The sequence below is a fragment of the Lytechinus pictus genome, chromosome 3 (assembly GCF_037042905.1).
Source record: "Lytechinus pictus isolate F3 Inbred chromosome 3, Lp3.0, whole genome shotgun sequence".
Classification (NCBI taxonomy): Eukaryota; Metazoa; Echinodermata; class Echinoidea; order Temnopleuroida; family Toxopneustidae; genus Lytechinus; species Lytechinus pictus.
In genome coordinates, this window is record NC_087247.1 from 57,938,393 (window position 1) to 57,954,955 (window position 16,563).

General features: G+C 39.9%; 1 protein-coding gene across 1 annotated transcript in view; it reads right to left on the bottom strand.

The window, feature by feature from the left end:
- The window catches only part of LOC129267799 (uncharacterized), a 37,710-nt gene extending 22,359 nt beyond the window's left edge, over nt 1-15,351 (bottom strand). The window contains exons 1-3 of the mRNA XM_064097448.1: nt 15,225-15,351; nt 7,398-7,530; nt 23-179 (exon numbers count right to left, since the gene is read on the bottom strand). Coding sequence (XP_063953518.1) covers nt 23-179; nt 7,398-7,509 — 269 coding nt within the window. The 5' untranslated portion in view covers nt 7,510-7,530; nt 15,225-15,351. The remainder of the gene's footprint in view (nt 1-22; nt 180-7,397; nt 7,531-15,224) is intronic.
- Nucleotides 15,352-16,563: the final 1,212 nt, after the last annotated feature.

Below are 16,563 nucleotides of genomic sequence, written 5' to 3' on the forward strand. Positions count from 1 at the left end.
TGCTCAGTGAAGATATCCTTACCACATCTTTGTGCCATTTTTAGCAGTAAAGAAGAATCTAAAACCAGTAGCATTCTGAATTTCAAGGTTCTCTCCATCGGTGCCATTTATCAGATTTCCAGCATACTGTAAGAGAAACTCATCTTTTTGTATATCGCGTGTCACAACTACTCCTCTTCCTGCAAAATTGGGGGGGGGGGGGTAATGTAGAGTGGAGGAAATAGAAAATTGTAACTATTAATAAAGACTGATTGAATTAAAAACATTTACTTGAAGGCACAATTAACATCTATAACATTTTTCCTATCCCTTTCCATGCCAGCCCCTGCCCCAACCCCCTTATAGACATATTCAAGGTTAAAGAAGAATGTCCTTTGTCATTGCAGTACTTTCTGAAAATATTTTAGGCAGTATAGATACAATAGCTGAATTATGAATTCTTGTTTTGCCAACTAAAACCTGTGAATTAACTGCTTATTCCTAACCAATCCAACTGGACAAAACACACTATTAACATGTGAAAAGGAATTGGAAAATCCCTTTTATAGCAGATTCCCCTTAATGTAAATGTTTAGCTTGTATATTCCCTCCAAGTCTGAAATTATATAAATAACCCAGGTAACAATACAGCGTTGGACCAACGTTGGATCAACGTTGGGAATTTTTTTCCCAACGTTGCCTCAACGTTGGCAGGCCAACGTTGCATCATCGATAGAAGTGCACGCGCATACATCGTCAGACCAACAACATTTCCAACGTCAGTTCAACGTTGTCCAGCAACAATGTTTCAACGTTGCCTGGCAACGTTGATCCAATGTTGGCTAAATAGTCAAATACAACATTGCTACAACGTTGGTAAGCAACGTTGCATCATCGATAGAAGTGCACGTCCATACATCGTCAGACCAACAACATTTCCAACGTCAGTTCAACGTTGTCCACCATCAATGCTCCAACGTTGGTATAATGTCGGCTGAGTCATCAATAACAGCGTTGCTGCAACGTTGATGGGCAACGTTGAAGCAGCGATGGACATGCACTTGCATACATCGTCAGTCCAACTATGTTTACAACGTTGGTTCAACCCTGTCCAGCAACAATGCTCCAACGTTGTCTGGCAACATTGCTCCAACATTGTTACAACGTTGTCACAACGTTGCTCCAACATTGCTCCAACGTTATTCCAACGTATGGCAGTAATTAACAAAACATTAATTGGTTTCAAGGTGAAGTCCACCATTACAACTCTACACTCTAATCTTCATCATCATGTCTTATCCTATCCTAAAATCCTACATCCTAATCCTATATCCTATTCCTATCATCCTACACCTATCCACTGTATCCTGTCATTGACTCCTATATATAGAGCAACTTTGCTATACTCGGCAGAATACAGTTAATATAATTTTCCACACTTAACCTTGAATATTTCACTTAGAATAATATGTTTTGATTATAAATGATATGGTAATGGAGCCACATACTTTTCTGAAACTTTTCATGGTGGAAATATTGAATAAACATAAATACTCTAATTATTATCGCAATATTACCTAAAATTTTGGTCATTTACTGATGTAATGAATATTCATGAGTGCATAATCATTGTACAGGTGAGGCAGGTATGGCGGCGTTGGTCCAATGTTGGTCCAACGTTGGGTGACGTTGATCCAACGTTGGTATAATGTTGGTCCAATGTTGATGGAAAGTTGATTAAACTTTAGTCCAATGTTAGTCCAACGTTGGCGTAAACGTTGATTCAATGTTTGTCTAATATCGGTTAAATGTTGTTGTAACGTTGATTCTTTGTTGGTCTAATTTTAAACAAATCCAACGATGCGCCATCTCCATCAAACAGTTTTCAACACTGTGCCATCATCATCTGTCACCTGTTCATGATTCTATCAAAAAACATTACAACTATTATTACAGCTATTCATTTCTTTTCATTCTTTCTGTTACAAGTCTCTTCACATAATTAAGAGGAATCAAGACAATTACGTGTGATATTTATTGAGGCCTTTGTAGCATTCAAACTTTTTTGACATCCTCTTTTTCTCAAACAAGACTAATACCAAAAAAACATATGCATATGTAATAAGAATTAAGATGTATTACATTTTCTTGTGAGTTGCAATCTCTGTTTCTGTCTACAATTGTTTAATGACTCGGTATGCAATGCCAATTGCAACGTCAGTAATCATCACAAAAACTCACATGTGTAATTGCAGTCTCTCAGTATTTACAAAATCTAAAAAGGAGGTCGCGTAACTTGGCCTCACTCAGAGTAACGTAGCTACTGCCTACTGTAACTAAAGAGTGCCTCTTTTTGATTAAGATAGAAGTCAACTGATATCTCAATATGTATGGCAATGGCCTAGTCTCGCTCGTGCCATAACTATTAAATGATATTTCAGCGTCAAGTGTAGCATGCCTCACATAGCAACTACAGGTTTGACTGCAGTTGGAAAACACTCGGTCCAGGCTAGGCCAGGCAGGACCGACCAGGTCAATACAAGGCAGCGTATAATAAATAAGGCAGGAATGCCAGGTAGCAAGTCATTGGGTGATTTCAAGTACGGTGTACGGTGTTGAGAGCGTGAAAGGGCTGCTGAACTGAGCTCCAACACCAAGCGTAATATTATTTTTCATTGAAATGTATTAAAACTCTAATGATTTGCTCTCATCTTAAATGTAAAAGATAATTTTACGGAGATGGTTCGTCGTGTTTGCCCCCTGTTCGTGAGCTACAGTTCATCAACACCAACACTGAACTTTAAATCACGATTCTCCCAATCCCTGGGGGTCGGTGTTGCTGAATGGGGAAATTGCTTGTAGATCATCAACACCATGCATCCACAGTGCAGTGTTGGGTTCAGCAGATGACAATCAACACCAGCCTTCAACACAAACTGCCGGAAATACACCATATTTTCCGAGGTCAATCTCAACACCAGCCTGATTCAAGTACGGTGTTGTCACAACACCAACACTAACCCAGGGAGCTCCGGCCCTCTCAGCAGGCCGGAGCCCAGGGGCTTACCGTGTAATTCACCATACCCACGGTAGTAGCGTGAAGTATGGTCTAAATAATTATCCGAATAAATAGTTAAAACAGAAATTCAGCACTTACCACGATTATATGGATGAAGGTCTAACGAGTGGCAGCTTCCTGACATCGAGGCACAGACTGGAACCTCAAAAAACGAAAAGTTCTGTCGCGGTAGCTCTCCTTCTTTCAGAATTCATAGCAAAATGGCCGTTCGAGGCCGGTACCGAGGGTGTAGGGCGCATGCGCGAATTTTACAAACACCAACACCAGATTTCAACACTGTACTTGAAAATCATCCAATGACTGTTGCCTTGCCCTTGGTATCGCATACTCGTTCCCACTCACACGTATTGCAAGGTTAGTATTAGTCACTCACACAAGCTAATTACGAGGTTAGTTAGTATGTTATACTGTGCAGTGACTGGTGTTAAGTACTACTTTACTACTACTTACACCCGGGGGGGGGCCACTTCCATTGACGAATGGATACCATGCGCGACCATGGGGTCTCGAAAAGCACCCTAAACACGTATTTTCCATATTCTGAAAATGCACCCCTTAACACGTATTGGCGTCTGAAACCCTACCCTTAACAAGTATTGGAAACAAAACGATACTCTTGGCAAGTATTCCCTGAAATGAACCCCTAAACAAGCACATGAATATTTACGTCACGGGTCCTTCGGTCGTTGGTTTTACCTTTCAATACACATCATTTGGTTTAGTACGACCCCACCTTTCACACCTCGTGCAAATCGGACTCTAAACACGTAGTGTTGGGGGAAAAGGACATCCTTTATTTTGTTTTATCATTCCCGAAAATTTGACCCTAAACACGTAACTTTCCTAGCGAAATAGATACCCTTTTTTCATTATTTTTGTGTTTTTGACACCCTTATCACGTTACGTACGTAACGTGCCCTATCTTGAAAAAGACATCCTTTTTACGTGTTTTTTTGGTCGCGCATGGTATCCACTCGTCAATGTAAGTGGCCCCCCGGGTACTTACATCAATATACCAGCGTCGGACTGTACGCGCACAGAAGCTGACTCCGGGATCTTTCGGAGGGGATCAATGGTTGCAGTTACCGATTATCTGCAAGTGCAAAGAAAATTCCACTGTAGATTGTAGGTCCTAAATATGCAGCTTATAAGTACTGTTCCAGATCACTAGATATTCTGGAATTTAATTGTCTATATCCACTATCCGGTCCAAATTCTGCCAGATTCTTCAAGTTCAAAATTGAAGGAAGCAGACTACACACACATAACAGAAGGAGTCCGACGTCGCGACTAATTCTGCGCATCAGAATAGTATGGTATTTTTAAATAGGCACATTTGATGCTTGTATTTCCTTCTTCAATTTCTTCTAGTTATGTGACGGTAGGCCTATGACATATCTATTACTTACTGTGAAATGCCTAGCCAGCTGCAAAGGACGAGGGCGTTTCTGGAAATTCTGGTCTTAAACTACATTTTTTTTCTTGTTTTTCTCCTTTATTTTCTACATTAATCGACACATTTGCATCCCCCGGTGCATGCAGCCTCTCTATTCTACGTACCCCATCTTTATTTTTGTTTTCCCCTTAGACTTAGTTTTAGTTCCTCTTTCCCTTCCCATTATTTTCCTTTTCTCTCGATTTCTTTTCCCCTTATTGCTGGGGATACCAAGGGTGACATGGATAGACAAGCAAACTTACTTGATCGACCCCCCCCCCCTTTGGCCCCATCGGAAATTATGCGAGTAGTCGTTTGTATATCATTATTAATTCTCCAATGAACCAGTTTCTAACGTTCTCAACACTGTGTATATTATGCCGGGATATTATGTTGACTGTCAAACAAATATCCAACAAACTATAGTTTCCAACATTGTGTCAATGTTAACTGTCAACAACTCTCCAATAAACTATTCCAATTACGCTGTCCACGTTGTGCCATTGTCCGTTGTTCAACAACTCTCCATCAAACTAGTTTCCAACTTTGTCAACGTTGTGCCATTGTCGACTGTCCAACAAATCTCCAAGAAAATAGTTTCCAACGTTGTTCCTTTGTCGGTTGTTCAGCAACTCTCCATCGAACTAGTTTCCGACGAAGTCAACGCTGTGCCTTTGTTGGCTGTTCAACACCTATCCAATCAAACACGCGTTTCCAACGTTGTGACGTTGTTGGCCGTGTCCAACAAATCTCCAACACACTAGTTTCCAATGTTGTGCCATTGTCTGTTGTTCAACAACTTTCCAACGTTGCCAACGTTGTGTCATCGTCGACTATCCTACTGATCTCCAATCTACCAGTTTCCAACGTTGTGCCAGTGTCAGTTGTTCAACAACCTCCCATCTAACTAGTTTCCAGCTTTATCAACGTTGTGTCATTGTATACTATCTAACTAATCTCCAATCTACCAGTTTCCAACGTTGTGCCATCGTCGACTATCCAACAAATCTCCATCGAACTAGTTTCTAGCTTTGACAACGTTGTGCCATAGTTGGTTGTTCAACAACTTTCCATCGAACTAGTTTCCAACGTTGCCAACCTTGTGTCATCGTCGACTATCCAACTAATCTCCAACCTACTAGTTTCCATCGTTGTGCCATTGTCGACTGTCCAACAACTCTCCAACTAACAAGTTTCTAACGTTGCCAACGTCGTGTCATTGTTGATTGTTCAACAACTTTCCAGCGAACTAGTTTCCAACGTTGCCAACGTTGTGCCTTTGCTGGCTGTCAACAACTATCCAATCAAACGTGTCTCCAACGTTGTGACATTGTCGACTGTCCAACAACTCTCCAACTTACTAGTCTCCAACGCTGTGCCATTGTCGACCGTCCAACAAATCTCCAACAAACTAGTTTCCAACTTTGTCAACGTTGTGCCATGGTCGGTTGTTCAACAACTTTCCAGCGAACTAGTTTCCAACGTTGCCAACGTTGTGCCTTTGCTGGCTGTTCAACAACTATCCAATCAAACGTGTTTCCAACGTTGTGACATTGTCGACCGTCCAACAAATCTCCAACAAACTAGTTTCCAACTTTGTCAACGTTGTGCCAGTGTCGGTTGTTCAACAACTTTCCAGCGAACTAGTTTCCAACGTTGCCAACGTTGTGCCTTTGCTGGCTGTTCAACAACTATCCAATCAAACGTGTTTCCAACGTTGTGACATTGTCGACTGTCCAACAACTCTCCAACTAACAAGTTTCCAACGTTGCCAACGTCGTGTCATTGTTGATTGTCCATCATCTTTCCATCAAACTAGTTTCCAACGTCGATTCAACGTTAATCCATCAAGTTTTTCCAACGTCCAACGACTTTCAAGTTTCCAACGTGGAGCCAACGTTGGCTTGTTACCTGGGAACTATAATTACACTCAGATAAAAAAGGGAAGTTGCCACTTGTTCAACCTAAAAGATTTTTTGATAAACAATCAGATGAGCAGAATTTTAATTTTTGATCGCCTATGGATGAGTCCAATACCCATGCCAGCATGCTCCCCCAAAATGCCTACATTAGATTAGCATCAAAACATATGGTGTATGGTAATTGGTATTAGTCAAAATCACCAAGCAAAATATCATGTTCGTGAATAATTCAATATTTTTGTTTTTACACATTTGCATGGTTATTGGACTGTAACTCATTATACATGGATGACCACTTAATATATGCTCATCTGAAAGAGGAATAATTTCCCTTAGGTATATTGTTCATTACCTAATATTAGAGTCTTATAACAAAAATTAGAGTTAAAAAAACAAAATGGCCACTTTTTGTTGTTGTTATATTTTTTTTTTTTTTTGGGGGGGGGAAGATGAGCTGAACTACCATACTGACTTTTAGATTTTGGTGCATTGGTGACTGAATCATGTTGCCATACACATCAATCGGCAAACACTAAAAGCACATAAAAAGTGAAAACAAAACTGATTTTCAGATTGTTAGTAATTTTTATCTGTAAGCAAATTAAAAAAAATATTTTTTCCATTTAAATGATTACAGTGAGTGGATGACTCGATCGTGCATTAAGTACGAACACGATAGTTTTTTTGTTTTTTTTTTATTTTTATTTTTTAAATTTCTTCCCCTCCCTTCCCTATACTATTCTGAAAAGGAAGGGAAAAGAATGCAAGGAACGGACTAAAAGAGGACAAAAGCATTTAGGCGGCCTACAATGCAATTAAAGTAAAGTTCTACTCTGTAAAGCATGGCACCTCTATTAATAGTTGGGCTAGAACTATATACACCTGTGTAACTGTACATTTCACTGAAAGTCTATGGTGTGTATCAATTTGAATGAAATATTCAGTTTAGAATGGAATTACACAAATAATGTAAAACACAAACCTTTTAATGGGCCAAAGTAATGGCATTCAAAATGATCCTGGTCTTTTTTTCCTTGGATCCATTTTGATGCCACAACGTTGGGTGTCACCCTTTGTCGCTTCTTTGGTTTCATTACTGGACTGTGAGGGAGTACCTGGAAATGAAGGATTATCTAATATGATTACAACAGCTCATACTCCTCGGCCACATCCACAGTACTACTATAACAGTAGCCACTAACCCTACTCTGATCTAGCTGCCCAAATTTCCCTCTCGATTTGGTCATTACTCCTAGTCTTTGCCATTCCGACTCAGTTGCACTGTGCATTAGAAGGAGATTCACATGGCCTGGCAGCCAGGTTACATCTGCAGTTGTAAAAACTGAGTCATCAATATTTACTTATAGACCTCTTTTAAACCTCTAGGCCTACTTCACTTCTTTACTGGCTAGATAAATAATTAACATTAGTGGAAAAGCAACTATTATCGAGGAAAATGAGCAAAATATTGTCAATTAATTGTGCAACCATTCTAACTTCAATTGTTTGCAGTTTTGATCACTGCAAGATTTAGACTTTGAAGGTTTGTCAATTACTATTATTTTTGTCAACTGAGTTCCAAAGCAGTGTTTTAATTGATATGTTCTACATGCACGGTTCTTATGTGTACTGATCCGTTTCTTTTGAAATCTGAAGCAACAACATAATATTTGGTGAAACACATACGACACAACTAAAAAAAAGAAAATATGTATACTAACCAACCATTATCCTGATATATCGCTCAGTTCAGATGGATATCTATTCGTCTCACCACTATCATTTATCTAGACATACATCGTTAGAGCATTTGTCTAAAGTCTTGTTACATTTTCACTGTAAAATGTGAAATTTCATTTAAAAATTGTCTTTCATAATGTATTTTTTTTTAAACCTCTACTTTAAATTCATTTTCGCTGCAGCAACCCTCTCCTAAGCCTCCTCCCCCCCCCACCATTGTGCCACTGGCACACAAACACACACATATTTGGTCTACTATTTACCCTCCTGTCTAATCACAAGTCGTCTATTGGAGTGGCGTACCTGGACCTTGGCGCGCGGGGTGGGGGTACTAATTCCAAACAAAAATCTGACAAAAAAAAAAAAAGAAGGGTTATTATCAGCATTTTTACTTAGGTGTCGTTTTCGTGCACTTTTACTTTCCCCAAAACTGGCAAAAGGTGGCCACATGAAGCTGAACACATGCTTCTAATCTAAGTTCTACGTTACAGGTCATTCATCACTTGCCAGGGGGGCAGTTTGAGTTTGCCCCTCTGCCCCCGTCCCCCCTTTAGGATCTAAGTTAGATATAAGCTTTAGAGTCTAGTGTAACTTACCAGCTAGGGTTCCTCAAACTTTATACTTGGCTTGAGGCAGGGGCGGCGATTTCTTTTCATGACCGGGGGGGGGGGGGGGGACGAAATGCGAGGGACGAGGGAGCATAGTGAACGTGATCGGGGCGAAGGTGACGGAAGTGACTACCCCCTCAAGGGTTTTTGAAGTTTTGATGTATTACAAAATTACATTCCTTCGCAAAACTATAATATAAAAACAAGCAATATACTTTTTTCACACTTCACTTTTACTTTGCCGGTAATTAGTGTGCAGTCCGAAGGGTTGTCAATATTTAGTAGGCATACTTTAGTAATACCCCTTTCATAGTGCCCTCTTCATTTTTCACCGGCGAACTTCTCCGCCTCGCATTCCTCACTTCCCCGGCGAAGAAAAAAATGTACCCTTTCGCACTGACATTTCTTCCCCGGCGAAAGTCAACGGGCGATTGCAGAACAAACGAAAGAAAATTGTAAACATTACTTCTTACCTATTACAAAAAGGTATCAAAAAAATTAATTACAACATATTTTGGAAGTATTACGATAAAAACAAATAATATCACCTTGTTTTTATATCTTAGCGCATTTTATACATGTAAAAAGTGCTTTTTAATAAATATTTTTAGTAAAAAATAAAAAAATGTTCGAGGGTATCTACTTGGCCATAGCATTCAGCTGAGCTTGCAACTATCGCGCGCGGAATCTCGGTGCAGGGGACTGCGGGAGAGAAAAAAATTGACCTCTGACGTCATTAAAGAGGAGAAGTTCTCCGGTTTGCTTTCATACTGGCCTTTTCACCGGCGAACTTCACCGGTGAAACAGTTTCGCCGGCGAAGTTCTCCACCTCTAGAGGTGGAGAAGTTCACCGGCGAACTTCACCGGTGAAGTTCTCCTGTGTACCTTTCATACTGGACACTTTCCCCTTCGCTGGCGAACTTCGCCGGTGAAGTTCGCCGGTGAAAGGCGCAATATGAAAGGGGTATAAGTAGGGAGCTTGGGCATGGAAGGGATTTCTATTTCCCACTCTAGCCCTCTGTGATGTACATGTATATTGATATCGCTATGGAAGTTGAAATGGCGTGGTAGTAAATTATTAAAACCAACCAATATTAAGGAATACCTGTAACATCCAAAATGACACTTTTGCCCCCCCCCCAAAAAAAAAAAAAAAATGAGCGAAAAGTGTAACCATGGAAACTTATTATACCAGTGCTTTTGGAAATTCAATGTTCTAGTTTTGTCTTTTGGGGGCGGAATTGATGACGGTTTTTCATGATTCGGGCTTTCATGGCCATCAAGAAAGTGCATACCGGTCTCTGGAACACTCGGGTGAGCCGCACAACTTGGACCTGCTTCACTTACTGTGGGGATACTGTCCTCATAAGTTTCTATTCCGCTTACTTACACTAGCACTACTCTCACTCTGTGTATTCCTTTTGAAGTACATCTTCTGATGGCTGTCCTATCGTTTCACAGGCATTGTCAATCTCTCCTACATCATCCAGTTCTGTTTCATCCCTTTTCTGGCTTTTACTCTCCTTCTTGAAATAATTTCTGATATCCATTTTACTTCTATCTTATGTCTTATGCAGGTGTAATAGAGATTTATAGAACTTCCCACACCAAATCACGGCAAGTCTAAAATGAGCGTTTGTCAACCCTTCTTATGTTCATTGTCCATGTAATTTACGTGGAATGTGATGCATTCCACGCGCATACTTCTCATGTTTATTACAAGCCTTAACTCCAAAGAACCTCAGGAATGTAAACTCGTATGTTTCCACTAAAGGTCGCTTGTACATTACAGTACTTTTTCAGAATGTGAGTGAAAATTAATCATGTAATGATCAATGTTTTTAGAAAGATGTACACCATTTCCCTTTTAGGCGACAAAATTTTTTATAACCAGGCAGGAAGGGACTCCGTAAAAGAGCAAGCGGAATATTCATTTTTGTAGCACTGATCTATTTATATAACTCTTAATCTTGTAAACATACAGTGTAAACTGTGCTTACGTGATACCAACGGAATACAGATTTTCTACAATATTTACTTACGTTTAAAGGATATTATGCGAGGGAGCGTAGCGACCGAGCGAGAAGATTTTGCATTTTTATTAGTCTAAACGATGCACTCTTAGGCCCCCCAGAGCATAAAAATGTGTTGCAGCCTTTAATCAGTATTTGCTATACATTTTTTTTTTGCACTTTTTCAAATTATCCGGAGGGGACGATCCCCCCTAAAAAAATTGAGGGGGACGTGTCCGCCCCCCCCCCCCCCGGGATCGCCGCCCCTGGCTTGAGGGTCCGGATGTGATTAGACCTAGTCTAAGTGTTAGAACTAACTTAGACTAGATACAGATAGGCCCCTATAACTTTTTTACCATAGACTAGTAACAGTTATGACTAACTCACGGTAGAATCTACCATGAATTAAAAGGCTTAACTTTAGAATACCACACCAATAGAGTTTAAAATTATGTACATAAACGTCGAATACCTAGGGTTAGGATTAGGTTTAGTGCTACTTAAGAAACTTAAGTCTTCAGATAAACTATAGCTTTATTGGTGAAGCTTTGGGTACCCTACGAACGTCTGGTCAATTTTTGTGGTGGGGTATTCTAAAGTTGCTCCAATTAAAAAAAAGGTAGCCACCACCTTGCCCTAGTATAAGTGAGACTAGTCTAACGTTAACTAATAATTTTTTGTTAGTCAATTGCGATATTACTAGAGAGGCCGAGGTCTAGATCTACTGTAACGTTAGATCTAGATCTAGACCTAGACTATAACGTTAGATCTAGATCTAGGCCTAGGTATAGTCTGGACTAGATCTACTCTTCTTTACACACAGATGTAGGCCTAACTTAAGTTTAGATCTAGACTAGAGTCTAGTCTACCTTAAATTTAAAAGATCAGAGTCAGAGACTCGGTCATTCCTCATGAGTGACAAGGGCGGGCCAGATGATCATGGACATAATTCACAGGCCAGATTTGGCCCGCGGGCCGGTCTTTGAGTAGTCTGTAGCCTACATCTAGACTCTAGAAGGGGTCTAACTTACGTTAGGTCTACTTGTGTGTGTGTGTGTGTAAGGGTGAGGGTGTGTGTGGTTTTAATTTTAGACCTAGATCTATAAGTCTAAAGTGGAGCGTTGTGGCCCAGTGGATTAGTCTTCGGACTTTGAAACAGAGGGTCGTGGGTTCGAATCCCAGCCATGGCGTAATTTCCTTCAGCAAGAAACTGATCCACAATGTGCTGCACTCAACCCAGGTGAGGTAAATGGGTACCGGTAGGAAGTAATTCCTTAAAAAGCTGTGTGCGCTATGAACGCCTAGCTTAGCCGGGTAATATAGGAGCGCCTTGAGCACCTAATTACAAGGTGGATATGTGCGCAATATAAATACCCTATATTATTATTATTATTATTATAAGTTAGACGAGTATCAATCAGATACCGGTAGGCCTAATGATTTTAAAATATTTATGTCTGGGGACCGACCTTTAACTTAAATTTTAAGTTCAGTTTAACGTTACCATCCGAAAGACACGACTGAGACTCGAACCAGGTCCGTCAGAGTCGAATTGTAACTTAAGTTAGGCTGAGATAGAAAGCTGACCGTACCGCTAACTTAGACCAACTCACATCTCCATTGTTCTTGTTCTCATTGTAGATCTAACTAGAATCTAACTTAGATCTAAAGTTAGAGTCTATAGATCTAGACTCTAACATTTGGTCTAACGTTAGATCTGGTTCATAAACAAACCACACAAAAATTAAAGGGCGCTAGGACCTACTTCATAAGTGTACGTGCCTAATCTAACTTAGATCTATAGATCTACTTTGGCGCCAGCAGCCTACGCGGCTAGCTACACGTGACTCGTGGAGAGTACCCTAGTACTAGATCTAGTACTAAACACATAACTGTTAGATCTAGACTCTATATAACGTCCCCAAAAAAATCAACTGAATCATCATCAACTGTTCATGTAAAGACTAAAGGGCCTGATTTCAAAGTCTTTATCTTTCTTACCTGTTAGTAGGGTGTCTGAAGACACACTGAAATCTGTCAGCTTAAAAACGTGTTGATTCAGGGGAAAAAGTGGCACAATTTTTGGGTAAATTCATCATTTAATTAAAATGTGATCTGAATGAATTTTTATATCGTACTTGGGAAATATGGAAAGAGAAAATGCTTGCCTTCCTTTTGATGCTAAAATAAGGAGAAGTTTTTAGGCTGACTAAAAATAAAAATACAAGAGAAATTGCAAACCCTTATGACTTTTGTGAATTCAGTTTGCCATTTCCCCATGCGTTTTCAATGGGAAACTGACATTTTGTGTTTTACACAAATTTTGTCACTTTTTCGCAATTTTGCAGTGTGATCTGATATTCAAATCTTTAAAAAAAATTCATACCATTGGAAAGATCATGAAATTTCCTATCTGGTCATATAAAGGAGAAGTTTTTTACATTAAGTTGAAAGTCGTATTAGGCTAGATCTCGGAAGCCCAAAATTCACACTCTTGTGCGGGACATTTCTTAATGGCAAGAAAAAGCTGAAAACTGTCAGAATTCATTCTCTTGTTCTGCAGTAATTAACTGGAATTTTAAATAAAATATCATATTTCTGTGAGTTTGAAGGTTACTATTTTTCAAATCCAGAAAGAAAATTGAAAATTATTGTGAAATAAGTAAAATAATTTTTTTCTCCAGACACCCTACTGTTAGGCCTACTTAGTAATACTAGTCTATAGCCCTAACAAAGTTAGATCTAGGCCTAGATCTAAGTTAAGTTAGTAGGGTACTTTTCACGCGCGAGTCACGGTAGCTAGATCTAGATCTAGACTAGCCCTAGCCGCGTAGGCTAGCCTGCCAGCGCCAAAGTATCCTGGGCACACTTATGAACTAGCCTAGCGCCAATTAAAGAAGAAAAGAATGAGCTAGGGCCCGGATGTAGGCTAACTTTTGTTAGACCAACCTTAGGCTTAAGTTAGACCAAATAGTCTAGATCTGCAAATGGCAAAGCCAAACTGTAAATTAGACGAAACGGTAATTAGTCTAGACCAATCGGGGCATAGACCAACTTGTTAGACTTAAATTAGCCTAGTACTAGTAGCCTAGAGCTTAAAAGTTAGGCTAGACCAAAAGTGCTAAGCCTAACAGCTAGCCCTAACAGTTAGACCTCTGGACTAGTACTGGCCTAGATCTAACTTAGTACGTATAACTTTTGGCCCTAGATCTAATATAAGTAATATTAAGTTAGGTGTAGGCTAACGTTAGGGTGACCGCACACATCATTCAAAGTTCTACCTTTTGCACTCACACTCGCAAAATGGTCATGGTTTCGGGGGTAAAAATCAAAGTTCGACGCCTTTCTGACATGTGATCCCCTTAATCCAATTTTAATGTAGGCCTAAGTCTAACATTAGGTCTAGATCTAGGGCTATCCTATAATTTGTAGTACTAGATCTAGAAGGCCTAGATCTAGATCTAGACTCTACCAAAAAAGAGAGAATTGTCTGCTCTAGACTAGGCCCCCTAGGCCTATGGCTATGTCCAAGAAGCATTCAAAAGAGATCTTTAAAGTCCCATAATATATTTCATGCATACAAATATCATATTTACCGTACTAGACCTAGATCTAGACTTAATCTAACGTTAGTCTAGACCTAGGACCTATAACTTTTTGTTTTTGTCGTTTCACTCCCACAGTTAGCTAACTGATAGTGTAAGTGTAGTGTAGATCTAGGCCTACCGTAACCCAGAGAGCTCCCGCCCGCGCAGCGGGCGGGAGCCCAGAACTTAAGCTTACCGTGTATTTGACCATATTCACCGGACTAGGGTGATTTATGGTCTAAATATTTCTCCAAATGAATTGTGAAAACAGAAAGTATACAATTAGGCCTACCACGATTATATGGATGAAGGTCTAACGAGTGGCAGTTTCCTGACATCTGGGAACAGACTGGAACCTCAAAAAAACGAAAAGTTCTCTCCTTCTACCCCCGTTTCGATCGGCCATTTTTGTTAAAAATCGTAACAAAATGGCCGATCGAGACTGGGGTAGAGGAGAGAACTTTTCGTTTTTTTGAGGTTCCAGTCTGTGCCCAGATGTCAGGAAACTGCCACTCGTTAGACCTTCATCCATATAATCGTGGTAATTGTATACTTTCTGTTTTCACAATTCATTTGGAGAAATATTTAGACCATAAATCACCCTAGTCTGGTGAATATGGTCAAATACACGGTAAGCTTCTGGGCTCCCGCCCGCTACGCGGGCGGGAGCTCTCTGGGTTAGGCCTACCGTAGGCGTAGGCCTAAGTATAACAAAGTTAGATCTTAAGTTAGGCCTACAATAAAGCCGACGGATTTTATGGTTATTGATCATGCAATCAGACCATATGGGTATTACTATTAGATGACCTGAAATGTTCAATCTAATTAAGGGTTAATTGCGAGAAGTAGGGTCTATACTTACACTGTAAGTTACAATTCAAATGATGGCTGGACGAGCATGGCTGCTTCGGATCTGGAGAGGCGCCTACATCACATGTAGCTAGCTCCTCTAGCTAGCTCTCTCTATTCTGTTTATAGCGCGCGCATATGCATACTGTACCGGTACGGTATGTAGTTGTAGTACTACCTGGTAGCGCGTGCACGCGCACGTGCATATGCGCCTGCTCGAGCAAATTAATCAACTCAAAACTTGTAATGCTTTACGGGGAAATATATATATTACCCGTAAGTACCGTAACCGAAGGGGACAATATGAGACAATAGGGTTATAATTTCCCCTTAAGGAATATGCTTTAAGGGGAAATATTATATTACCCGTATCGCGTACCTTAACCAAAGGGAAAAATATTAGACAATATACTATTTCCCCTTAAGGTTTCATGTTTTAAAGGGAAATATATATTACATGCGCGTATCCAGGATTTCAATCCCCGGGGGGCCCGATGAGATTTTGGCGCCCCTAAGCAAAATTTGGAAAATGTAGCCCCCCCCCCCCCTACACACGCGTTTTGGCGAAAATGTGATTTTCGACTTAAAAGTGATCAAAGTAAACTATGTCTCGACTCATTTTTTTTTTAAAGTCAAAGACTTAACCCTAAAAAGGCCGAATAATGTTTGTATGGTTTCTATTTCCGGGGGGGGGGGGGGGGGTCTCCGACATGGAACGACAAACTGTTCTGAAACTTGGCATGTAGTTCACATAGATCATTTTATATTGAATAAACCTATAAAGTCAAACGTTTTTGTTTTTTGTTTTTTTATTAGTATATAAATTATTCATATAATCACGTATTGACGACTCTGCATCGCATATGAGAACATTTTCATGTTGGCCACGCACAGCGCGGCGATTTGTGACACTAGGAGCTATTAGAGAGACGGTCAAAACTTTAAAAAAAAATCCGTATAAAAAAATGCTTTGAGTCATGAAAGTTCGAGACGCAAAAGTAGGCTGTTATCCTTGAACGCACCGCGGCGAACGTATAATGGACGGAATCCGCCCCCGCCATTCAATGGCCACTGAAAGGAAAGAAAAACATTCACTCACGTTTTCATATGATATAATATATTATTTCATTTATTCATGTAAATTGGTGCATTACTTAACATTGAATGTGTTTTTAAAACGTAGAAAAAGTATAGTTTTAAACTGTATTAAACCATATCCGACTTCGAGAATGGACGTGATCCCCTTGCTTAAGGATGATTTCTGTCAAGTTTGGTTACATTTCAGTATTGCGTTGTTTAAGAAGAAGTCAACAAAAAGAACCCCATTCATTCTTTAAATATTATTCCGTTCC